The following is a 25,559-nucleotide window of genomic DNA, read 5'->3' on the forward strand; positions in this document are numbered from 1 at the left end:
TTTTTCTTATTACCTTTGTGTTTATGTAGCTGTTTCTTGCTCGGTGCTAGTCATTTGGGGGTGTAATTTATGGGGGTCATGTATGATACTCTTCTACATGTGTCTTGAATTTTTCCCACAAACACTTTAACTCCCTCCACCCTTAGTACTTTTTATGTCCTTGTCTTGCTGTCTTACCTACCAGGGAATTGTGAAAACATGCCAGTGAAAAACAGGTAACAGAAGGTAGGTTTAAGGTGCTGGCAGAGCCCCTGGGTTCTGCATCCGTCTTTGTGCAAGCTCATTCTCCTGGGGGTAAAGGGAAAGTGCTTCCCCCAAAGCAGACCTGCAGGGAGACATTGTTGATGAAATATCTTGAGATCTTGACATGCAAGCCTCTTTTTAAGAGGTAAAGCAAGACATAGTGAAGAAACACCACATTTCTTGGAAATGCACAAAGGTGTATTTCCTAGTCCTGGGCTTGATGCTGCATCCTTAAATTCTGCATCGTCTTCAGACTGTTGAGTACAATTTGAGGACCACTTGGAAAAAAGAGGTTTATAAAAGGCATCCTCATAGTGTTGATAGACCAGCCTGTCTGTAGCATTCTCCCTGCACAATTTGCTGCCTGCATTTTTATCTGTATGTGTAGGAAAATGCTGCTTTGCCCTGATCCTGGGACCAAATCAAGCCAGCAGCCCAGCACTGCTTTGAAATTTGCACATATAAACCAACCAGGCCACCTCCTCTGTCAGCTCTGGCCCCTGGGGCTTTGCTCTCCATAGATCATATTAACCACTTTTCAGTTCTGCTCAAATTAAATGTTTTCCTATCAGATGTGGGCTGCAGAGGATCCAGCCTGTCAGCCTGCATGTTTGGCTCACAGTTGGTTGGCTCAGCCTGGGAAATGGCAAAGAGCAACAGTGCTGGGCAGAAAGAGGAGGAAAGCAGGGGGGAGCGGACAGGTGTGAGGTTGGGCTGGCCCAGGTTCCTCAGGCTGGGGCTTTGGCTGTGGAGCTCCTTGGGGGAACAAAGAGCAGCCCAATTCTGGCAGCCACGCTGCCAGATAACCCCACGGAGAGGATTTCCTTCTGCTTTGGCTCCAAAGCTTTTGCCCTTGTGTTTTGCCGTCAGGAAGAACAAAAGCCCAGGGTTGAAAGCTGCTCCTGCCAAGGTCTCCCCTGACCCCCTGGCCACAAACCAGACCATACTGAGCTGGTCTCCTGCGGTGAAGCCACAAACAAGTAGAGGATGGAGGTGACAAGCAGAACTTCTGATTTGATTTGTTTATTTTTTTGCTCGCACGGAGTCATGTGCTGGAATGTGACGGGTGGGGGAGCATCTGCAGCAGGCACTGCTGGGCAGAGTGCTAGGGGAAACTGGTCCTAAGGTTGGGTTTAACTGGGCTTACTTCCATCGCAGGCAGTGTGGGGGCCGAGGGGAATGATAACACAGCAGCCTGGCTGCCCCCCCAGTCCTTGTGTGCCAGCAGCACCCGTTCCCTGTGCCGTCGGCCTCAGCTGTTCACATCAATCTTGTTTATTGCAATTCCAAATCCTCCCTCATCAGCTCATTAGTGTTCTTGGTGCAGACCTCTCTCTCACAATTATATTTTGCAATTAGGTTTTAATTTGCTTTCAGAGAGAACCAGCAGCACAATAGACATTAATTTATCCTGAGCCTCACTCAGTCTCCTCCGTGTCTCAAGGTCAGACCTTGGCGTGCACCATCTGCCCTCAAAGCCTCCCCCACTATCCTGCTGCGTGTTGTTCCTGCATTGCATCCCCTTTCATTTATGTGGTTCCCTTATGCAGGAAGGGAGTGGAGCAGCAAGGGTTGGCTGGAAGTGACTGTTTCCACATAAACATCAGAACAAACTTCTTTCCTGTGAGAGTGACAGAGCCCTGGGACAGGCTGCCCAGAGAGGCTGTGGAGTCTCCTTCGCTGGAGACATTCAAAACCCACCTGGACACGTTCCTGTGTGATGTGCTCTGGGTGATCCTGCTCTGGCAGGGGGGTTGGACTAGATGATCTTTTGAGGTCCCTTCCAACCCCTAAGATTCTGTGATTCTGTGATGAGGAGCCTTCATTTGAGCTGAGCTTGAATCGCAGGGACAGGCGTGACCTGGATTTAAATCGGCAGGGCGAGGGAGCAGCCTGTTCTGCAGCCCCGTGCCTGCTGCCTGCAGAGCCTGGGTGGCCCCTGGTGCTTGTAAACCCTTGAAGGCTCGATGTAAAAGCCACAATTTAACATTGCAAAGAGAAGGACAGAGAAGGCCCCCGCAGCGCGTGGTGGGGGCGGCTGGGGCTGGATCGCCAGCCCTGAGCTGGGCTGGAGGCAGAGCTGGGAAATGGGCTCTGCCAGTCCCTGCTTCCCTGGACCAGGGGTGGTTTTTACCCCAGTGCTGCTTGTGAGTTCCTCAGACAGACTTCATGTTTCAGCCTGCGGCTCTGGAACAAGAGACCAGCCAGAGCTGAGCTCATGTCTGTAGTGGGAACCCTCCTGTGCTCTCGCATGGGCACTGGGACTGCTGGAAGAGCAGGGTCCTTCCAAGGCCTCACCAGTGGAGTTGCCCAGACCCTGGGGGTGTTGCCTTCAGTGGTGGATTTTTATGAGAAAAGAGGCTTTGCATTCCATGTAGCAGAAAGCAGCAGCCATCCACACTGGGAACAGGTCCATTGTTGCTGAGGGATCTGCTTCTGAGGTTTTAAACCAGCTTTGTCTGGCTGTTGCTGGGGAGGGTGGGAGCATGGGGTGCAGGATGGGCAGAGGCAGTGTCTGCCCTGCTGCTGGCAGGGGCAGGTGCCTCTGAAACTTCTGCATCTCCTGGTGGAGGCAGCTCCATGTCCTATGGAGCAGTGAGAGCTTTTATGGTCCAGGTTCATGCAACAGCAGAGAAGTGCAACCCCCAACCAGGGTGGGAGAACCACTTTCCCACCAGGCAGGGCTCATTTCACTGCAAGCAGATGTGTTTTATCTTCACCAGCATTAACTGCTGCAGCTCAGGATTTATATTCCGTAAGGGAATGTGACCAAGGGCTGATAAATCAATCAGCACAACCAAAAATAGAGTTCAGCAGCTTTTGGGAGCAGGGGATCCCTTCTCCAGCAGTACCCACAGAGCAGGAGGGGATTTCATCTGCCCCGGCCGGGTGCCAGCCCTGTGCAGAAACAGCCCTGTGCTGCTGGGGAGACCTCTCCTCTGACACCTTTATCTGGAAAAATGACTGCAGCTGCCTGCAGACCTCTCCAACGTGCCTCTCAGCCAGGCATTTCCCAGTCACCAGCGTGGGGGAAATAACCGAGCCAGCAGCTGGTGTGGAGAGCAGCTTTGTGAGAGAGGCTGTGGGGCTGCTGCTCGGCCCTGCTGGGCTCTGGGAATCACCTCCCACCACAAATAATAAGCCATCACTTTAAAGCCTCTCGTGGCTGCGGGTGGATGGAGTCGCCGAGGGATCCCAGGGCTGGGGTTTCCAGGTCCTCCAGGACTGCGTGGTGATGCTTTGTGTGGGGATAAGGTTACTGGAGGAATCTGGTGACTCTGGTTTTTCCACTGGACTGCTGTACTTAACCACCTGCACAGGAGCCAGAGAGGTTTCTGTGCAGCTGAGCAGCCTGGGCTGCCTCTTTCGAGGGGGTGTATCTCCTCACTGCTTCTGCAGCTGGCATCCTGGGGTGAGGATTGAGCTTAGCAGGCGTGCAGCCTGAGCCAGCAGCGACGGGCACTCCGAGAGGATCAGCTGCTTTCGGGCTGAATAGTCCCTAGATTATTTCCACATCTGTGTTAGCTTTGGCTTGATCCCGCAGATTTGCAACAGCTGTTGGGAAGCGGAGCAGAGATCCCCTCTTTAAATGGATGATCAAATCCTCAGAGTGTGGAGTATGTTATTTCTATGTCATCCTCTTCACGGCAGGAAAAACAGCTTTTAAAAGTTGCTGAGGCAGCTCTCTGCCCTGCTGCCTGAGCTATCATCTCATCATCCTGTGGTTTCAGAGGAAGTTGTAATTTGCTTTCTGCATCCCACGCCCAGCCCGACACAGGATCCTCTGCGAGGTGCGTGGTTGGGCAGGTACAAGGGATGTCTTTTTTCTCCTGGGCTCTTCTTCCTGCCTGAATAGCAACCAGTGGGTTTACGCCAAGGAGGAGCTCATCTCCTTTCCAGAGCCTGCATGTGTGCAAACCCTCAGCATTTATCCTGAGAAAAACTTAACTGGTGCAATAGATTGCCACAAGGTGGGTTAGGTCATGCTGGTATTCAGAGGCTTCAGGTGAAGAGCAGATGTCTTTGCTGGAAGCTGCAGTTCAGCTGTGAAATAATGGTATGGGAATCCTACAGGGAGCTGTCTTACCCAAAAAAGCCCCGCTGAAGTGAGCCAGGCCTATTTCCTATCAAGATTCTGCTCTTTTAGGTCAGACCTGCAGTAAGAGGAGCCATCAGGCTTCCCTCAGAGGTGTCTGACAGGCTTTGGGAAGCTGAACCCAGCTGAAGAGGACCAGGGCAGTGGGAATGGTGGCAGACCCTGGCACTCATCCTGCGACGCATGCGCTTCTCATTCCACATCAGCTTTCCTAGCACACAGGAGAATCATCAGCCCAGACTGCTCTGCTTTAAACAGCAGATTCATGGACTTGCCCGTACAGACAGTGAAATTAACATGGTTAGTGCGTTGAGACCACTAATTTGCAATTCAAGCCTTTTATATCCAGGCTTCAAATGGCGAGCCAGTTTCAGTCTTCCTAATGTGCAATTGTCGTGTTTGTTCACCCGTGTTGGATGATGGGTTTCAGTGATAACCCAGGCAGAAAATATGTTGCACATCCTAAGTGCTGCGGGTGAATGAAGCTCTGGATGGTTGGTGTGACCTGGGGTGGCTGGTGGTGGTGTCTGGGAGCTGTGTGATGCTGGGGCTTCTGGGCAGATGTAAGGGACCTGGCAGTTTTGTTTGCTTTTTCTCATTCTCCCAAGGTGTGACTGAGCAGGACATGACTTTCCTTGGATTCAAGTCTTAGAGCCTGGTGATGGACACACTTCCCCAGCAGCAGCAGCAGATGCCACGTTGAGCTTTTTTGATGCTTTTTGACCCTTTCCACACACATGCAGCTTCAAGCTTGTTTGAGGCATTCTCCTGTGGACCCTCAGTGATGAGTTAGCAGTGACAACCCTGTGTTTCATGGGGATGGTATCTGGGTTGCCAATTACCTGCAGATGTCTGGGCAGCCAAGGCTAGTCTCTGCAAAGGCACTATGGGCCCAGAGGGCCTGATGGCATACATGTCCTGAGAAGACCCAGAGCTAATTGTTGGCAAGAGTTGCCAAGTCTGGTGGACCACAGAGACTGCCTGGAGCCAGCAGGTCTGGTTTGGTCTTATCCCCTTATCTGGGGTGTTGTGGCCCCATCCCTCTGAGCACAGTGAGTCTTGGCTCTGGAGTGCAGACCCCAGCCAAGCAAAATGTCCAGGGCCCACCATAGTGCTCCAGGGGTTGTGCTGCCCAGAGATACCAGGCTTGGTAAAACAGGAGTGTAATGTAAGCAGCTATTTAAAGAGAATGATCCAATTGCTAGTTGTAATTTCCTCATTGTTTGCAACACCCTTTTAAATGCCTGTGATCCTTATTAAGAGCTTTTCCCCATCCTTGAAAGTTCACAAAAGTGGATTTTACCTTCTGTGGTTTGAACTCACTGGTGGTGAGGGGGCTGGTTTGCAGTTTGTGTGATTTCTTTTGTTCTTTTTCACGCTCGAGGCCGTTTGGTTTGTTGAATCAGCATCATGAATGAGCCTGCTTGTCCCAAGAAATAGTTCTACTGGAAATTGAAGGCTGGTGGGCAGGACACAAAGTGTTGCCTTTCTCTGGGCCCTAGTAGATGGAGGTTAATGAAGTCTTCCTAGCTCAGTGTTAATGTTTTCTGTCAGATGCAAGAGGGTTTTGCTCAGACTCCATTGCAAGCAGGCTGGCTCGAGTTGCTCCTTCAGGTGTCTCGTTTGTTAAAAGGTGTGGGAAGAAATATTTAACACAGTGACATTAAAACCTGGCTGTGGATGGGACTTTCTCCCTCAGCTAGATCTCTGGTGAGCAAACCCAGGGATATGGTTCGCTCTGCCTGAACATTGCATCCCTTTCCTGCCCTGGTTTGCCTGGTCCCCAGATCAGTCCCATCTCAGGAAGTGGGATTGGCTCTGTTTGGAAATCAGGGATGATGATCCATAGAGTGGTGGCCTCTTTCTCTGGGAAAGCTTCTGGGTTCTGTTTCCACATGAGATACTGGTGGAAGCAGCAGGAGGTTGTGTGAGGGTTTCTCCAGCTCTCGTGCTCAAACCTGTGGCTGGTGCTGGGTGGGATTCTCAGTCCTCTCCTGCTTTTCTCCTGTTTCTGGGTCTTATTCTCCAAACCCCAACGAGCTGTAAACACCCGGAGCCTGAGGGGCTTTACAGAGGAGAGCTTAGGGGAAGGTGGTGATTCATTTCCTTCCCCTCTGGCTCTCAGCTGTGGTTTGGCTTTTGTTTAAGAGTTTGATAATTCACTGTTGGGCTGTTTAGGTTGAAATGTTTGGAGAAATGTAAGAAAATGTGGTGATTGCAGCAGCTCCTCTGTGCATGGTGGGGAGACCAGCTCCTCCAGCCACAGCCAGCCCACACCTGCAGGCTGGGCCCTGCCAGCAGCTTTGTCTCCTCCCCATCCCAAGGAGCTTCTGTACATGGGTTAAGCTCCAAATTATCCTCTGCCAGAAGCCTGTGCTGAGAAATGTCACCCCAGGTCTGGGTGACACCCAGAGCATTCAGTCACCAGTGTTGTGTGGAGCCAAGCTCACTGCAAAAACTAATGACCAGCAACATCTAGACCAGGACACCCAAAATGTGACCATCGCAGCCAGTGGGGACCTCTGTGAGTCTGGCAGTGTGGGATGGATGAGCTGGGTTATGCTGCCCCCAGGGTGGTGTCAAACCCATTAATCAACTCCTGGGAACAAACCTGGGAAGTCCCAGTTGCAGAAGAATTGGGTTTCAGTGTGCTGGCCTTGTTTTCAGCATGGATGTGTCTTGGCAGGGGTTGCTGGTTTGTTTAATGAGCATTGAAATGGGAGAGGAGGAAGCAGCCAGGGAAGTACTACAAATTACTTCAGAGCAGCGGCATTAAAACTATTTGTGCTTACCCATGTCTTCTAAACAAATACCTCAAAGTATGATAAATATCTTCATTTTACTTGCAAAGAGGCAAATGCAGCAGGAGGAGAAGCTTTCCCTGTGCTGACAGGCAAGCCCATGACAGGAGTGAGACCAACGCTGGTCTCACCTGTGGTGTGAGGGGGTGGTGTTGATGGTGGGGGTCTCTGTGGGCACTGGGTGTCCAGGCTGGCCCATCAGCTCTGGAGAGATGCCCTCACTGTCCTTCACACGTGCTGCTGAAGCACCAGCTCTGTTTCTGTGCTTACCTCTGATCTGAAAGGTAATGCCCCCAAATTGTCCTTTTCCCACCGCCAAGTTTACCTTTCTCCTCATCCCTCCCAATCTCTTTTACAGCTGAAGCTGTGGAACAAGTACAGAGTCTCCAACATTCCTTCCCTGATATTTATCGATGCCTCCACTGGGAAGGTGGTTTGCAGGAATGGCCTCCTGGTAATCCGAGATGACCCAGAAGGTAAGACCTGCAGTCCTGTGTGCCAGAAAGCATGGGCACATGGCTGCCTTTTAATTTCATTTTGAATTGCCTTGGAGGGGCGGGGGGGGAAAGGAAACAAACTGCTATTGTCATACTTAACTAATTGAGGCACTGTATTATTTTCAGCATAAAATTTTCTGCATCGTTCCTGCCAGATCTTGTGTTTTGGTTTTGCTTGTTGAAAAGAACAAAGATTTCCCCTCCAGGATTTTTGTCTGAAGTGCTAATGAGGAAAAAGTTAGACTAACTGAAGCATTAAGTTTGGATTTTTCCCTGATGGAAGCACATGGACAGACAGACTGAGGGCCCAGATATCCCATAGCTTGAAAGCAGAATCCTTCCAAAATGCTGAGTGGGACTTTGTCACTGACATCACCCTCTGCTCAGATAATGAATTCCCTGTTATTTACAAATGCAGCAGAAAAATGCTACTGTTCTCTGTTACTGAGGTTTACTGTGCTGGGGGTTGGTGTGAAATGCATCTTCTTCCAATTTGCAAAAACCAAAATGAGCAAAAATGTGTGTTTTTGCTGGCAGCCTCTGCAGCCCCACCGTTCAGCTGCGAGGCTGCGCGCCTGTCACCCGCTCGTCCTTTCTTCGTGCAGCAGATACTGAGTGTGGTGACTGAGTCTGTAATTCAGGTGGCAGGAACTGTGCAGCAAGTACATGCTGTGGCCTGAGCCATCTGTGGTGTTTCTTCCTCTCTGGCAGAGTACACGGATCGATTGCTCTGGGAGCTGGCAGCAGATGATTCAGAGCATGTGTTTGTGTGTATGCACACATGCTTGCTTTGGGGTGCAGAGAGTTAGTCTAAGTTTAGTTTATATATAGGCTTATAAATAAAAAACCCTATATGTAAACCACCATTTTTATATATATAAGGTTTTATAAATAAATGTGTGTGTGTGTATATATATATTAAAAACCCTCTAAGGTTGATATCAGTATAAGGCAAATAGTCTGACTGCATTCCTGAGCACGTACCACCTTGCCCTCGTGTTAAAACAAATGCTGTTGATAAGGAAAAGATGCCTCATCAGGCACAAAACCAAAGCAGGCTTCATCAAGCCAAAGGTGCTACGACTCGGGCAAGGCTGCAGCCTATCTGTGAGAAAGAGCTGGCCCTGGCTCCACTGCAGAGCTTGGCACCATCTTTCCAGAAGGTGGGATGGGGTTGTTTTTGGTGGAACTTTTTGAAACTGTAATGCTGAACGTGTATCTTGCTGTTGTCTTCTTTCCACCCCCATCCCAACCCTCTCTAGGTCTGGAGTTCCCCTGGGGGCCAAAACCCTTCAGTGAAGTTGTTGCTGGGCCTCTGCTAAGGAACAACGGTCAGACACTAGACAGCAGTGCCCTGGAGGGCTCACATGTTGGGGTCTACTTCTCTGCACATTGGGTGAGTAGTAGCTGCTTTGCAGAGCAACTAGAGTGAGCTCTTGCTCTGTGCAAGGGTGAGGGTCTCAGGCTTGCTGATGGCAATTAAGATGCTCCAGCCGTTCTTGGAAGAAGCTGCAGCATTGCAGTGGCCTGTCATCCTCAGCTGGCCCTTCAGAAGGGTAAGAACGTTCAGATTTTAAAAATGGAAGAGGTTTTGTTGGCAACTTAGGGGCCATAAGCCCCAGCCATGTTCAAGACTGATGCCTGACACTCCAGCAAAGATGAGGTCCCATCTGTCTTTTCATGGTCAGTTGGGTCACCTGGACCTGCTGGGTGTGGGTCTGGCCCTGTGAAGGAGACAGTGTCCTCATGACCACGTTGTGTTTTGCAGTGCCCACCGTGCCGAAGCCTCACAAGGGTCCTGGTGGAGTCCTACCGGAAAATCAAGGAGGCAGGGCAGAAGTTTGAGATACTCTTTGTTAGTGCAGACAGGTAAGGAAGCCCTAACATCCGTTGCAGGCAGAGCTGGCTGCCCCCAAGCTGGGAAGCTCTGAGCATTGCTGGTTTGATTTGAGGAGGAAATTTGGTTTGGGGCAGAGCAGGTTGGCTCTGGTATCAGCAAAGCTGCCCGAGTCCTTTGTCCTCTGCCCAGCAGCGAAGGGCAAAGGGGGCTTAGCAAGGGCAGCGTTGGGCTGAGAGCAGGTTCTGCCCATGGATCAGCTCAGGATTTTGCTTTGTGGCTTGTGGGTCCTAAGTCTGAAAGGTGCTCGAGCTGCTGCTGTCACCACGGGTTGACGTACAGATGCCCTGGACCCCTTCTTGACGGAACCGGGGGATTTCAAGTTGGTCTCGCTGTCCCTGGGTTGTGCCTGCTGGCAGCCCTTACCGGGGGGCTTTGGTGGAAGGGATAAAGGGCTTTGCAGGCCAGGTTTGTAATGAGGAGCTGCACCCTGGATGCCATGCCCTGTTCCCCTTGCACAGGTCAGAGGACTCCTTCAAGCAGTATTTCAGTGAGATGCCCTGGGTGGCCGTGCCCTACGCCGACGAGGCCCGACGGTCGCGCCTGAACCGACTCTATGGGATACAAGGTAGGAACCCACGCTGCTGCAGGGCTCTCCTTCCTGCTCCTTCTGTGGAATATTTGTAATGTCTCCTCTTGTTTTAACTAAAACAAGAAAACAGCAAAGCACGGTGCCCCAGGCAGAGCAGCTTCGTGTTTCTGCTCTCCACAAACTCACATTCCTACCACCTGCCAGGCAGGCTGTTAGTTGAAGCAGGACTTCCATAAACAACCTAATTCTTCCTGGAAACTTGGAAGCTGTTTTTGGCTTGGATGTTTTTTGCCTAATTACTGATTTCTTTATTTTTTGCTTTTTCTTGAAGGTTTAAATTTCATTTTCTTGCTTTTTCATGTAACACAAAGGCAGGCCATCGTTCTCTGCAGAGGCTGAGGAAGGTGGCATCTGGTTTCTGTTAGTGATATGAATTACAGAAGAGTGTGTGTTTGATGTAAACCATGGCTTTGCCTTTACTGTACATGCCAGTGCCAGAATTCCAGCAGTCCTGGCTGCTCGGAGGGGCAGGGGAGAGTTTCTGTCTGTCTGGGTGGCTTCAAAGCATCCTGAGGATGATAAAAGCTCACAGCAGCCCTCCTGGAGACTGGCACCTTGTTCCTGCAGGGGACAAACTGCAGAGCAGAGACATGCAAGGTGAACAGCTTGCAAGCAGGTCTTCTGTACAGCCATGTGGTTTCTCCCTGTGGTTTAAAGGTCTGGCTGCAACTTGCCTGTTTCTTACCCATTTGCATGCTGCATTGGTGAGGTGGGCAAAGGCTGGCAGAGGGTTAATAAGGTTTGCAGGCTGGGAAGGGTTGGGAAGCAGGAGTGTTGCCAAAGGTGGCCCAGGACTTGAGGAGAAAGGCAGGAGAAATAATCCCTTCTTGGGGTCCTCTCCGAACACCCCTTCTGGGGTGAGCTCAGGTGCTGTTGCTCAGCTCGGTTCCCTGACCTCAAACCAAGAATAACCACTTGCCTGCTTTAAATAACCATCATTTTGCTGCTTAATTACCTTCCCATGAGGCAAGAGCTTTCCAAATTCATCCATCTTTCCCCCAGCCCGCTCACAAACCTCCCCAGTGCCGGTTTCAGTGCAGGACAGCTGCCAGTTTCACTGGGACTTTCTGTAAATAAGGGGTCCAGACGTGGATACATGAGCACCAGGCATGCTGTAGCCAGGGAAACAGTGACAACAGCTTTCCCTCTGACTCCAGCCACTGGCTCCTTAAATGTCTCTCTTCATTGTGTGCTGACCTGAAAATGTAAATAGTTGCTGTTCCCTTGTGTCCTGACCTCCTTCTCTGCCAGGGAAGCTCCCACGTTTACCCCCTGCATTTCAGCTGCTCTCCCAGGGATCCTGATCCTGAGATTTGGGCCTGTTTGAGTGCAAACCCTTCTGCTTATCTGTCATGGCTTTCCTGTAAAGTGGGAATCTCTCCACAAGGGTGACCTGCAATCCCACAAACACACATGGAAATGCAGAGATAGGCCGATTTGCACCTGGCATGGGAGGCATCACTGTCCCACCTCCCTGCCTGCCCAGGAGCCTCCTAGGCTTGGCTGGGCTTGTGTTTCCCCTCCATGATCTGGGATGGAGCAGGAGGCTGCAGGGAGGGTGTGGAGGCACTGGGAGACAAGAGACAGGGCTGGAGGTGAACTCTGGAGCTGCTCCTCAGGGCTCCAGCTTGTCCTTGATCCTGAGGCAGTGACCCAGGATCCTCTGTGCCAACTTTATGGTTGCCCTCCTGTTTGCAGTCAAGCTTTTGCAGCAGGCTGCTGCACCCACTGTAGTGAAACCTTTCTGCAGACAGATCTATATGTCCTGGGCTCAGCTCATCACCACTTGGTGATACTGGACCTGAGTGAAAAATGGGACCCATGTAATCTGGCCTGCATTTCCCTGGATACATGGCTCCTGCTTCTTTGAAGCCCCTTTCAGAGCTGCATCTATGCACCAGCAAGAGCATGTAGCCCAGTCAGTGTCCAGGTTACCATCCTGGTAGTGCCCTGGGTTGTGAGCCCAGCATGCAGATGGACTGGTTTTTCCACTGGTTTTTGTGAGGCTGGGAGCTGAAACAACACAAGAGCTTGTCTACCCTGACTGCTTTAAGTTCCTGAGTAGTTGAAAGCAGCAAGCGAGTCAAATCTCTTGTTGTTTTAGTCCTGTGCTGGCCCCTGCAGCACTCAGAAACTCAGTATAAAATGTAAGTTGAGTTATTGGCCTTTATTTGGGTTTACTTGAATACCTCTATTCATAACCCATGCACAGTCAGTGGGCTGTACCCTACCCACCTATATTAAGTTGCTTCTGGGTGCAGCACTATCCTGGAAGAGAGTCATGGCTTGTGTTGTGGCTCCTTAGAAATAATTCTCCACTGTGGGTGCTGCTCCTGCTCAGCGTGGTCCTGCCTTAGGTGAAATCCCTGATGTTAGCTCTCCTTCGATGGGATGGGGAGCAGAGGTAAATTTTATGCCTGGACAGGAATCCCCCCTTCTTGTTGTTTTGTATCTTAGGAGAGTTTTTGGGTTCCTGAATGTTCCCCGTGGGCTCTGTGGTGTCTCTTTGGGATTTGCAGTGCCTTGGGGGAATTTCCAACATTTGTTGTCCCTGTCCTGTGCTTCAGCCCAGACACCCACAGGTCAGTCTCACAGCTGGGCTGGTGGGAGCAGCCTGGAAGTCACTGTTGTGGGAGGTTTCTCATACCAGGTTTCTCAGTCTTTCTTCTGAAAAGGCAAAAAACCAGCAATAAAACACACCACTGTGGTTGGTGTGTTCTGAATGTTGGCATCATGTCCATTTTGATTACTCACCCGGCAGACTTAATGCAGATGAGATTTCTGTGTCAGATATGGGTTCTATTATATAAATAAGTAAATGTGTTGCCAGGTTCAGTAACAAACCATTTGGCCCCTGTGTTTTCATAAAGCACGAGCCCCATGGGAACCCAATCCATTTTCTAATGCATAAAATCAAACTGAGCCCGTTTATGCTAATTCTCCTCCAAGCTTATACAATATTCATTGCTGAGTGTCTGATCTGTGATTCTTCTTGATAGGTAAATTCTGGTGTTATGACTCATGGCAATTACCAAAGCCCCCCCAAAAGGTGCTAACATAACAAATAGTGGCTGGGATGAGCAGGGAGAGGGGAGTTGAGGGGGGAAGTTTCAGGGTTAGCAGGTGTGAATAAGGTTAAGGATGGTTCCCCTGGTCCTGCTGGTCTGTGTCCCGTGCAAAGAGGACAGAGCAGTAACAAGATTTGCCTGGGAAGACAAGGCTGATCCTATGGGATGCCCCCATGAGCCTGGTAAGGCTGTGTCCTAACCACGGGGACCTGGCCAGGGATGTGCAGGAAGGAGCTGGAGACACAAGGCAGTGATGCTCAGGACCCAAAGCAGATGGGTCATGGCAGCCTCAGCCTTCTCCAGGTGGGTCCAGAAAGGAAACCAGAGGCTCTGTGGCTGGTGAGAAACCTGTGATGGAGGGTGAAAGTTGCAGGGATTGATCCAGCATGTCACAAACTTCCTAATCGACTGAAAACCCAGGCTCAAGTTTTCTGGTGTGTAACTTAATATTCCCTGAGCATGTTAAACCCAGGATAAATTAATTATCTTAAAGACTTCTTGTTTTCTGAGTCAGTTCTTTATTTGTAGTTGGAGGTTTTGGTGGCTGGGTGCTTTGCTGTGTATCTGCATACACAAATCATGTACAGTCTGAATGCTTTGGATGGTGGATGGAGTCCCTGATGGCTGTGGGATCAGTCACAGCATCTGTGTCTAGATTGTGCCCCTCATTTTCCCAGATCAGCAACGTTCATTTGAAATCTCTGCCTTGGCATCCTGCATGGTTCAGGCTGCCTGGTGACAGGGTACTGAGCTGAACCCACGTTTCTGGCCTCATGCCTAATGCAGGTCAGGAGAGGATGGAAAAGCAGGCATTTGGGACAGAGATGGGAATCCTAAATGGAAAAAAGATTAGAATCAGGAGGAATGCTTATCACCATGTGCTTCTGGCTCCAGCAGGAGTTTGTGCCTTGCAGGGTAGGGCCGGAGCGAGATTTCCCAATTCCTTCCAGTCTGTTTAACCCATCCCTGCCCTAGAGCTGTTTGGAATACCAGCAGGTAATGAATAAGCCTTTTTATGATACAGAATGGTGTTCTTGGCATACCCTTAGGATTTGCAAGCCCAGCCATCGGCCGCGTTCCTGTGCTGCTCTCGCACTAGCCAGGGCCGTGCAGCCCGGCACACCAGCAGGAATGTGAGCAGTGTTGCTGGGCTGGAATGAGGGGAATGCAGCTGCCCACCCTCCCGGACCTGCAGGCAGGCTTGGGACAGACAGACAGCCGTGTATTTCCTAGAGAAATGCCTAGAATTCAGAGAGTTTATGAGTAACCCACTGTTGTGCAAACACGGGAGCGCAGTGCCAGGAGTCCAGCAGCGCCGAGCTCGCTGGGTCTCCCCTGCTCAGAGAACAGCTCTGCGGGGTATTTCTAACAAATGAGCTTCAAAATGAACCTTTGGATGAGGGCAGGAGATTTGAGTTGCCTTGGTTTGCTGGTTGTGATTCCAGGGAATGTTGCTGGGTGAAGGAGGAGGTGGTGGATAGCGAGCGGGGAAGCAGACAGCGGCATCTGCACGAGCACTGGTCACTTGATCCATCTCTTGGGGCCTGATCCCAAACTCTCCCCTCTTCCTTCCTTGTGAGATGTTTCTTTGTCTCCTTGATGACAGAGGAACGGTGTGCTTTCCAGATCAAGTTGCCAACATGAGCAGCTCCTGTTGACTCCTGTGACTGTTTTGTGGCTGGAAAGCCTGGTCAGTGCCTCATCAGATGGGATGGTCACCAGCTGGTGTCCACCCTGCCCCACTGCCAGCCTGCCCAGGTTTTAATTGGTGACTTGGACTAAAATCTGCTGCAAGCACATTCATCTCCCTGTGATGAGGACAGTGGCCAGGCAAGGTGGATGCCAGGTTTGTGTGCAAGCATTGCGTGTGGTTGACCCATGTGACAAAGTCTGCTGGTGTTGGTGTGTGTGATCCTGCTCAGTCTCCTGTTACAGAGGTGTGAGCTCTCTTGTGGGGCATCCATAAGATTCCTGGGGGCATCCATGGCCGTGAGCACTAAATCACTGTGGTTAGTGCTGATATGGGGGCCTTTCCTCCACCAGTGGTGTCAGGTGCCTGCCTTGCTGGGTTTGGGACATGCAAAACAGTGTCTGAACCAGGTGATAATATTCCTGGCTTGTCAGAAGCATCCCTGGGCTGTGGAAATGGCTGGGCAATTAGGGCCCAAGAGGGGTGTGGAGCTTCATGGAGGAGTTTGTGGCTACAAAATGTCTGGCGTTCCTTCTGGGGTGGAACACGCCCTGCTTCCTGGCTGCTGTTGTCTGCAGTCCACCCTGCAAAACGGTTTGTGTGTGTTCGTGTGGACCAGGGACTGGGCTTTTCCAGCAGCAGGGAGATGGTGCCTGCAGAGGAGGCACCTCTGTCTGGCACTTTGCAAGAAGGAGCTTGCAAGGAGGGTCCCTGCCCAGTCCAGAGGGGTTTGCATCCAGGAGCATCAGTGTCAGACAGTGCTGACCCCTGCCTGCACTCTGGCTCAGCAAGGCAATGCCAGAGCCTGTCTCCCAGCTTCCTGCTCTGGCTGCTGGGTTGCAGGGCTCTGCTAGGATGGAAACAGGATCCAGGGACCCTGGTTCCCATGAGCTGCAGAGCTCACTGGGCTCCTGCCAGAGCCTGAGGCGATAGGAAAAGGCCTTTCTCCCCCCACCCTGTCACTGGCTGGTTCCTGCTTTGGCTGATCCCCTGTTTTTCTTCCATCACAGGCATCCCGACTCTCATTGTCCTGGACCCCCAGGGAGAAGTGATCACACGGCAGGGGCGGGTGGAGGTGCTGAACGACGTTGAGTGCCGCGAGTTCCCCTGGCACCCCAAGCCCGTGCTGGAGCTGACGGACTCCAACGCTGTGCAGCTGAACGAGGGCCCCTGCCTCGTCCTCTTTGTAGGTATGGAGCTTCACTCCTTGGACAGCAGGGCCTGTGCTTGGGAAGGGGGCTGGGCCACCTGCCAGCTCGGCTGGAGCTGGCCATGGGGATGAGAACCTGTCTCTGGTGGTGGCAGCATCCGTGGGAAGGGATCAGCCTGTTTCCATCACCAGGAGCAATGCTGTGGGGTGCAGAGAGGACATGGGGAGACAGAGGTCCCTGTGGAGTCCTCTCGAGGTAGTCAAGAGGGCTGACAGACCTGGAGCCTCACCTGTAACAGAGAAATAGGCTGCTGCAGCTCGCAGGGGTTGGTCAGAGCTTGCCCATGCCCACGGGTCTCCCACAGCTCCAGCCCAGCCACCCCAGGGACACGATGGAAGAGCAGTTGGCAGTGGAGAGGAGCTGCTGGATCACAGGTGGTTCAGCAGCGACTGTGGAGAGGAGAGCTGACGAAGGGCTGAGGAGTACAAGAAACATGCTGCTGCTGCTAGTCGTGGTGGAGCTGGGAGAGGCCTTTTCTGGAGCTTGAGGCACTCGTGACTTTCCAGAAGGAGACAGAGGAAGTGTCTCTGGGAGGGGTTGCAGCTCTGTGCTGGAAACCACAGTTCAGGGCTTGAATCCCTGAGCTGGGCAGGGCTGTTAGAGTCAGAAGAGCCTCTGGCATGGTGTGCTGATCCCTGGGTATTCCCCCCATGGGGCGCTGGCTGCAGGACCTGGTGGGATTTTCCCCAAAGTTCCTGTCCCTCTTCCACTGCTAACCCACACATGAAGCTCCTTTGCAGTTGGAAACAGCCCTAGAGCTCATCCAAAGCCCTCCTGGCTCCTTCCTCACTGCTTCCTTGCCAGACTGTTAGATCAGGGAAGGGCTGTAGTCGGGATGAGCCACGCAGCAGGCTGAGCCCTGGGGGGGCAGAGGGGTGCACACAGCATCCAGGGGACCAAGCCAAGGGGTCATGGGCTCTCCGGGGAGCGAGTCTGTCCCTTGAGTGCTCTGTGGGGCTGTGGTGGGGGGTTTCTGAAGAAGCCCCTCTTGCCCTGAGCCTGTGGGTGTTGCGGGGTGGGGGGCTGGCCCAGGGCAGGGCTTGTGTCTCGCTTCCTCGCAGGCCCTTTGTGAGCAGCACACCCTTCTCTGCAGCACTGATAACGTATCTCTTGCTCTTTCCCTTCTTCCCTTTCAGATTTCCTTTTGACCCTGATTATTTATTCAGCATAGCCCAGCAGGGGACGTGAGCACAGAGCCAAAAATACTCTCCCCGCGCGGGGAGGACCGGCTGGGCACGCCAAGCGTGATTGATTGGGCCGGCACGGCAGGCCTCTGGAAAGAGTTATTTTTATCTTGCTCTGAGCAAAGTTTTTCTGTCACCTTGTTGCAGACAGCTTGTTGGGAGAGCACTCTCTGCTCTGCTCTTGAGGGGATGCCTGGACGCGGTGAAACCTACGAGTGATATGCTGAGATGAAGCTGGTGCTGGACCAGGGACGGGGGCTCCTGGTCAGCCTGTGTCCTGCTGGCAGACCCCCCAGCAGAGCAGTGCCTGTGCTGCCCAGGCAGGAACAGCCCCAGGGGAAGGCAGGTTTAGCAAGAACTGGTCAGGAATAAATCCTGACTGATCTGCATCCATCCCCAGAGAGGTTAGGGCTGGGTTAGCCAGAGTGTGCAGGGCTGCCTGGAGTGCTGCCAGCAGCTCTTGTCTTGTAGAAAAATCAATCCCTGCAGACACCCCACAACCCTTATGTATTTATTGCTGTCCTGCATACAGGATGAACCCAAAAATGCAGCTTAGAGCATCCCTTGCTGTATTTGGAGAAGCTGGAGAGGAGGGCAGGGAGGTGCAGATTAAGGGCAGAGTGCACTCGGGGTGTGGGCAGTGCCTGTCACAGCTGGGGGCTGGACTGGTCATGTCAGGTGGTTACATCAGGGACCACGAGAGCTGCGTGTGACTGAGAGACATGGGGCCTCCCTTCTGTCTTCTTACTTTTCTTTTAATGCTAAAAGTTGTCCTCAAATTGAAATCATTTCATCTTGACGCTGCTCAAGGACGCAGACTCTCCTCTTTCCAGCTCAGTATTTGAACTTCTGTGGTGGCTGGCGTTTGATTGATGTTGCCATCTCTTTCTACTCTACCTCTGTCAAATCAAAGCCTCCTTCACGGTGCTGCTGCCACTGAGACTCCAGCAGAAAAGCTGCCAAGCAGCCATCCCAGGGCGGCGGGATGGTGGGTGGCGGGCAGGGGTGGCAGGCAGCCTCAGATCAGCACTTTGTTTGGTCTTCAAAACCTCCCAGCTTTGCTCAAAGCCGCTTTTTTGTGCCTGTTTGTCCCTGAGCTTCAGCAGCAGCACCAGGGAGTGAGCAGTGAAGTATTTGGGGGAGCAGGAGCTGCTCTCCTGTGACGTGTTTCCCTGTCTAACATGAAAAGCACATTTCAGCTGCTCCCTAATTGCTACAGAGCCGCACGGCTTTGAAGTTCCTGTTGTGCATCCGGGCTCTGGTTTCCTCCGTGGTGGAGCTGTGGGAGAGATCTGCCTGTGCCTGGGCTGTTCGCATCCGTTTGATCCTAACCTCCTTTTTTGCCTCGCCTCTTTCGTTTTTGCCTCCCCACCTCTGTGCCCTGCAGATTCAGAGGATGACGGAGAGTCGGAGGCAGCGAAACAACTGATTCAGCCCATAGCTGAAAAAATCATTGCCAAGTACAAAGCCAAAGAGGAGGAGGCACCGCTGCTCTTCTTTGTGGCGGGCGAGGTAAGCGGGAGGAGAGCACAGGGCTGCATCTGGCAGTGACTCCATACAAGGACTGAGATTGGTTGGGTACTGCTGTCACTGCCTTTCAGGTGGGTAAACTGAGGCACTGAGCTGCTGCAGCTAGTCAGGGATTGTAGAGCAAAGCCAGCCCCAAGTCCTGGCTCAGTCCCTTGCACTCGTTGCTGGATATCCCTTCTGGCAAAGGGGTCCCAGCTCTGTTTCCTCACAGGTGGAAAAGCCTGATGGCAGGGAGGGGGAGATGAGCACGGGTTTGGGTTTCAGCCCAGCCAAGCTGGCACTGCCCTTCTTGCTAAGGTGCAGCTGCCTTACTTTGCTGTTGCCTTCCTTCCCACCCCAGCAGGAGGGCAGGGACTGGTGCTCCAGTCTCTTCCCTAAGGAGTTCCTGTGGCAGGGAGCCCCAGTCCCACAGGCTGGACCTGTTTCTGTGCAGTGTGGGTGATGCTGGACAAAACCAGGGGCTGCTGGGGGAGCAGCAGGGCAGCACAAGGCTGTGCTCCCACCACTGGGCACAGCACCAGTGTCCCAGCTCCGCTCTCCCCTGGGGCTCTGCAGGGCACGTCATGGGCACGTCCTTGCAGTGCCCACCTTGTCCCCCTGTGAAATGAGGGCTGTTTCCTAAGCTGGCCACACCGTTGGTGTCTGGGGCACCAGTGCTTGGAGCCAGGGATCTGCCAGAGGAAATGGGAAACGAGAAAACAGGGTTTTGGCCTCCCTTTCCCCTGCACAGGCACTTTTCCCTGCTGCAGGCTGGAAAATGAGGAAGGTTTTTTGTATGGGTCAAAAAAAGCTCCCAGCCCCATCCTGAGGTGCCACTCAGGGCCTGGGCAGGCAGCAGTTGCTGCATGTCCCTGCGCCTGCTCTGTCACTCCATGCTCATGTCACAGCCGCAGTGTGATGCCAGCGGGGCCCTCTGCATCCCCCGTCCCCATTGGCCCCCTCCGGGCAGGCATTCCCGCTCCCACCACTCTTACAGATCTCCAAGCATCCCAGCTCAGCTCCACGCCCCTGAATAAGCCTCTTGTTGAAAAGGCTGGTTTGGGAGGGTCCAGGACATGCCCCCCTCCCCCAGAGCTTGCAGAGCATTTTCCTCCCTGAACATTGACACTATTCATCCGGCTCCTGACATCCCTGCAGCCGCCAGGCTGAAGAATGGGGAGTGTCCAGCACTTCCCATTCATCCCTCACCTCAATAGCTGGGAGCATTGGCCCCGGGTCTCCTCTGGCCCCCATGGACAAAGCAGCTCAGCCACAGCCAGAGCGGGCGCATCCCATTCCATCCATCCCATCCCATTCAGCGCCGGGAGAGGAATGGGACGTGCCTGCTCTGGCCGTGCTTGTTTCAGGCTGGTTTGGCATTGATTAAAAAGGGTTTTCCATCCGTTTGTGGTGATGGGATAAAAGATGAGGTATCCCAGCTCCTGGGCTTGGGGGGTGGAGGTGGCTGAGCCCCCCAGCCCTGCTCGCCCTTCCCTGCCATGTGGTCCAGCTGCGCCAGAAACTGCTGCAGTGGAAGGGGAGGCGCGACAGCAGTTCCTGTGCAGCTGCCACCACTGCAGAGCCACCAGCTGCAAACCAGGCTGATTGATTCCAGTTGCTGCCCACAGAAAAGGGGATTGATTTCAGATGCTGCAGGTTGTGGGCTTGGCCAGAGCAGGAGATGAGCTGTCCGGCACTGGCTTTGTTGGATGGCAGAGGCAGGTCAGTTTTTCCCGTTGGCCTGGGGCTATGCTGTGCCTGGACAAGGGGAGGGCAGCCCACTCCCCATGGATTTCACACTAGGATCTGCCAGTGGGGCTTCATCCCAGTCCCATTTTCTGGTTTGCTCCAGGTCCCTTCGGTGACCCAGTGAGCAGCTGTGCTGGCACAGGGCTGGCAAGACCCCACGTTCAGCACTTGTCCCCAGCCCCCTGAGCTGTGGAAGACAAAACATACTCCTGCCCCAGAGGCTCCAGGGTGGCCTGGGCCAGCGGGTCAGTCTGGGGGTGCTGGAAGTGGTGTCCTGTGCAGAAAGGGTGGGAGGAGGAATGCCTGGTTTATCCCAACCTGAGATAAATCAGGATAAATCAGCCCAGTTTGGCTTTGACACAAAGCACAGGCAGCGACGCGGGTGCTGCTTGCTGCGCTCCTGGTCCTGCAATGTTGGTGCAAGGCCTGAGTGCTCAGGAGCTATTTCTGGGATGGACCAAGGTGTGGGAGCAGCAAACAGCTCCTGGTTTTCCTGGCTCGGCTGATGGCTCCTCTCTCCCTCTCTTTTGACCTCCAGGATGACATGACTGACTCTCTGCGGGATTACACCAACCTGCCCGAGGCTGCGCCCCTGCTCACCATCCTGGACATGTCAGCCCGGGCCAAGTACGTGATGGATGTGGAGGAGATCACGCCCGAGATCGTGGAAGCTTTTGTCAGCGACTTTCTAGCAGACAAGCTAAAACCCGAGCCCATCTAAGGGGGCTTCTGCACCAACAGACGTTATTTAAAAATAGATCTCTCTTCCGTGGATTCTCCAGCGTGTCCTCACGCCCAACCCAGTATCCAACCTTCTTGTGGTGCCTTGTTTTACGCAGTGAATCCTTCTCCTAAGCAAACTCCTTGAGATGCACTTTCAGCAGGGAGTCGTTGGCGTTTGGAGACTGCGCTTGTGCTTCATGGTGATATATTCTCTAATACTCCGGCCAGAACTGTTACTGTATCGTTATTTTATACATGACACTAGCTAGCAGGCAAATCTTTTTGCATGGTGTTCTTCCCAACGTTCTGCATCAGGCAGTGGATGGGGCTCTTGGGGCTTTTTTTTTTTTTTCTCTCCTTCTCCCCCTTCTTTCCTTTCCTGCCACCCCTGCTGACTAAATGACTTTAAGGAAGCAATAAGGAAACTGTTCCCTCTGCCCCTGACCCATCCTTCTTTCCTGAGTACCAGTGCTCTGACAAGGCCAAGACAAAGTCTTAACTGCTGACAACCTCTGAAAGCCCACGGGACAGCCCAGCTCTTCCTCCTGGGGGTGTGAGACTTTTCCAGGTGGGTTTCCCACCTCCCATCCCAGGCACTGATAGTGCTGGCTGTTTGTGTCCTGGGCTCACGCACCTGCCACTGGCAGATATTCCCACGCTCCCCTTCTGAGCCAGGAGGACTTGCTGCCCTCCCCTCTCTGTCTCTCCCTTGTACTCTCCCTGTTCCCTCTCTTCTCTGGTATGAATTGTCTTGTCCCCCCTATGTTAGTTGATTGAGCTGTTTTTTGTAGGTGTGTCCCAAACCCAATGTTAATGGTGCTGTTCTTTAAAAAATAACCAAAAAAACCCCACAAACAAAAATATAAAAAAAATAAAATAAAATCCCTCCCTAACCCAAGCAGCACAGCCGAGCCCCCAAAAAGTGACATTGTAAAAACTGTACATGGTGATTGGAACTTTGTAATAAAACTGTTATAATAATCTGGTCCCCGGAGATGCTGACTGACATATCCCGCCATCCAGGAGAGGAAGCCTTGTGGGAAGCAGAGCCCCAAGCCAGATCCCTGCTTTGTTTTGAGGAAATACTCTTTTCAGAGAGTTGTCCTCCACCTCCTGGCAGCAGCTTGGTCACTGCAGCCAGTCCCTGGACCAGCCTGGCCTGTGGCAGGGACCCAGGCAGGGTTGGTGCTGCTCTCATCACGTGTTAGAGCACGGGGTTTGGGTAAGCACAGGCACATCCATTCAAGTGGCCCTCATCTGGTCTTTCTGACCCCAAAACCACTAGCAGCAGCCAGGACACACAGCCCAGGGCTGTGACAGGAAGGACACACACCATCAGCAGCATCCTGGCTGGGCTGGCACAAACAATGTGTCAGCAGCTGTGCCCTGACCCTGCGGTGAGGGAGCTGAGACCTCCCCAGACCCGGGAACAGCCTGGCTGTGGGAAGCAGCCAGGACTCCCCCCACCAGCCTTCCTCTTCCCAGGAGCAGTACCATGTGGCCAGAGCACCAGGGAGTCACACCCTCATCCAGGCACAGCTCCAACATGGCCAGAGCTGTTTAATACTCATTTACTGCACAGCAACCAGCCCGAGCTGCTCTTTTATTAACTCCACAGAGCACTGAAGGGAAGACATGCTGCTTCAGCACCCGAACCTCAGCAGTTCAACCAACCACAGGGAACTTCTGCCTTTCATCTTCCTGCTTGTGCCTCTGCAGCAGCTGCCTCTTCCCCTCAAAGAGCACGATGCCAGCAGCCATAGCAGAGTTCAAGCTGTCCACTCCTGGCACCACGGGAATGACCAGTCTCTTCCCCCCGGTGCTGGCCGCCAGCTGAAGTGCCTCCGGACTGAGCCCGTGGGTCTCCCCGCCGATCACCAGGGCCACTGGTGGCCGTGGCCAGTCCTGGTAGTAGTACTGCGTGGCCAGCTCTGGGATGCAGGCACTTGCCTCTCCCTCCTCATCCTCACGCTCAGGAGCAGCCTTGGGTTGGGATTTCACAGGAGGCCTCAGGTTGCCAGGAGTAGAACCAGCCCCACCAGCTCTGCTCCCCTCGGACATGCTCTCCGCCCGAGCGCCGGGGTCTTTGTTGTCAGCCACGCAGACCTGGATGCCAGCAGGGAGGTTTTTGGGAAGGGATTCCCAGTCCAGGTTGGTGATGACGGGCAGACGGAAGTGAGCCCCCATGCCTGCACGGAGCACCTTTGGTTCCCATGGATCCACACAGCCTGAGAGGGAAGGGAGGAAAACGGCAACACTGCAGTCACTTCTGCAAGGATGGATCCAGCAGCCACTGCTTCCCGCAGCAAATCATGTCTGGGCCAGGCTCTGTTTACAGACCCTTGGGAACAACATCTTCAAGCACCTCTTTTTCCCTGCCTTACCCTCAAACCAAGCTTCCCCCCCACCCAGGGAAATGCTCTTACCTTTGGTGAGCAGCACTTTCTCACAGCCTGCTCCTGCTGCAGCTCTCAGAATAGTCCCCAGATTTCCTGGATCTCGGATATTGTCACAGATGAGGAGCAGGGGCAAGGAGCTGGTTAGCTGAGCAGCAGGGTAAGACATCTTGGCATGGCTGGGCTTGGAAAAGATCCCTGAGGAGACAAAGTGCCCATGGGCTTCTGACTAACAGACCCACAGGAGAGGGCTGTGTCTCATTTATTCGCCCCAAATGTCACTGAAGATGTGCAGGAGAAAGCAGGAGGAAAAGCACAGAGAAGTTTAAGAAGAGTTTGTCTCTTTAAAAGAACTCCTTCCCAGCAGAGCAGGAGGAACGTGGGGTTAAAAATAAGCACTGGCACCTTCAGTGCCCTCTAGGAGCCACTTCCACAGGTACATGGGGCAAAGAAAAGGGAATTCTCTCAACTTGTGCCACTCTGGACACACTGCCTAGAGCAAGGTTACAAAGGGAGAGTCATTATCCACTGATTAAGTATGGAATAAGTTTCCCTTCGAGCAGTGTGGTGACTGTTTCTAAGGCAACTCACCTATCAGCCCCTGAGGAGTTACGAGGTCAGACCAGGTCTTAATGTCTTCAAATTTCACCTTCACTAAGTTGGCTCCTTTCAGCCCTGCCTCAGGCAGCTCCTTCAGGTGCCCCACGGTGCTGAAGAAGAGAGTCTGCAGCACAGCTCCTGCCTCCAGGGCATCCTTGATCAGCCTGTGACCCTCCAGCAGAACCTTCCCGTGATGATCCCGAAACTTCTTTGATTTGGCAATAGTGACCACTTTTCTGTGGAGAAGTTAATCAGGGAAAATGGCTGTGATGCTAATAGAGCTTTCAGCTTCACATCTGCAGCTACAGACAACTTTACTCAGGAGCCCCTGGGTTTCTCTAAGACTGGATGTAACTGACATTGCAATGTTAGACTCTTCCCAGAACCCCTGAATCTTAGAATCCAGGACTGGTTTGGAAGGGACCTTAAATATCACCTAGTTAACCCCCTCTGCCATGGGCAGGGACACCTCCCACCAGCCCAGGTTGCTCCAAGCCCCATCCAACCTGCCCTTCAACACTGCCAGGGATGGGGCAGCCACAGCTTCCCTGGGCAACCTGGGCCAGGCTCTCACCACCCTCACAGGGAAGAATTTCTTCCTGATGTCTCATCTAAATCTCCCCTCCTTCAGCTTAAAGCCATCCCACCTCATCCTCTCACTCCCCACCCTTACCCAAGGTCTCTCCCCAGCTTTCCTGGAGCCCCTTCAGGCACTGGAAGGTCCCCCCGGAGCCTCCTCTTCTCCAGGCTGCACAACCCCCGCCCTCAGCCTGTCTCCGGAGCAGAGCTGCTCCAGCCCTGGGATCATCTCCGTGGCCTCCTGTGGACCCGCTCCGAGAGCCCCGTGTCCCTCCCGTGTCGGGGGGGACCCAGCCCCGCTGGGGGGGCTGAGCGGGGACTCCCCTCCCTTGACCCGCTGGTTGCGCTCTGGACGCAGCCCGGGACGCGACTGCCTTCCTGCCAGACCTGGCCCCAAATTCTCACCCCAGCCTCCTGTCCCCGGGCTCCGCCTTCTCGTACCACAGCCCCGCTCCGGCCGAGCTTCGCTCCACCGCGGGCGGCGGCGGCGGGGGCGGCTCCCGGGGGCTGCGCTGCGCCTCGGCCGCCGCACCGCGCTCCTTCTGCGGCGGCAGGACCCGCACCGGGCTCCTCCGCAGCGCCCGCACCCCGCGCCTCCCGCCGCCTCCCGCCGGGGCCGCCCGCCCGGCCCGCAGCAGCGCGCGCCCCAGCCTGCCCAGCGCCGCCATCGTGGCGGCGTCACGCGCCGCGCCGCCGGGCGCGCGGCCCCCCGCGTCACGGCCCC

At 53.4% G+C, this 25,559-nt stretch overlaps 2 protein-coding genes across 2 annotated transcripts in view; one reads left to right on the forward strand and one right to left on the reverse strand.

Moving 5' to 3' along the window:
- Positions 1-22,241, forward strand: part of NXN (nucleoredoxin) — a 48,672-nt gene extending 26,431 nt beyond the window's left edge. The window contains exons 2-8 of the mRNA XM_051635931.1: positions 7,499-7,616; positions 8,900-9,033; positions 9,406-9,506; positions 9,996-10,102; positions 15,895-16,074; positions 18,667-18,791; positions 21,076-22,241. Coding sequence (XP_051491891.1) covers positions 7,499-7,616; positions 8,900-9,033; positions 9,406-9,506; positions 9,996-10,102; positions 15,895-16,074; positions 18,667-18,791; positions 21,076-21,258 — 948 coding nt within the window. The 3' untranslated portion in view covers positions 21,259-22,241. The remainder of the gene's footprint in view (positions 1-7,498; positions 7,617-8,899; positions 9,034-9,405; positions 9,507-9,995; positions 10,103-15,894; positions 16,075-18,666; positions 18,792-21,075) is intronic.
- Positions 22,242-22,846: 605 nt separating this feature from the next.
- Positions 22,847-25,542, reverse strand: MRM3 (mitochondrial rRNA methyltransferase 3). Its single transcript, XM_051635643.1, has 4 exons — positions 25,241-25,542; positions 24,248-24,492; positions 23,687-23,854; positions 22,847-23,488 (listed from the first exon to the last, which is right to left on the reverse strand). The coding sequence occupies exons 1-4, from the start codon at positions 25,501-25,503 to the stop codon at positions 22,926-22,928; spliced, it is 1,239 nt and encodes a 412-aa protein (XP_051491603.1). The 5' UTR covers positions 25,504-25,542; the 3' UTR covers positions 22,847-22,925.
- Positions 25,543-25,559: the final 17 nt, after the last annotated feature.

This window comes from Apus apus, chromosome 18 (genome assembly GCF_020740795.1).
Source record: "Apus apus isolate bApuApu2 chromosome 18, bApuApu2.pri.cur, whole genome shotgun sequence".
Taxonomy (NCBI): domain Eukaryota; kingdom Metazoa; phylum Chordata; class Aves; order Apodiformes; family Apodidae; genus Apus; species Apus apus.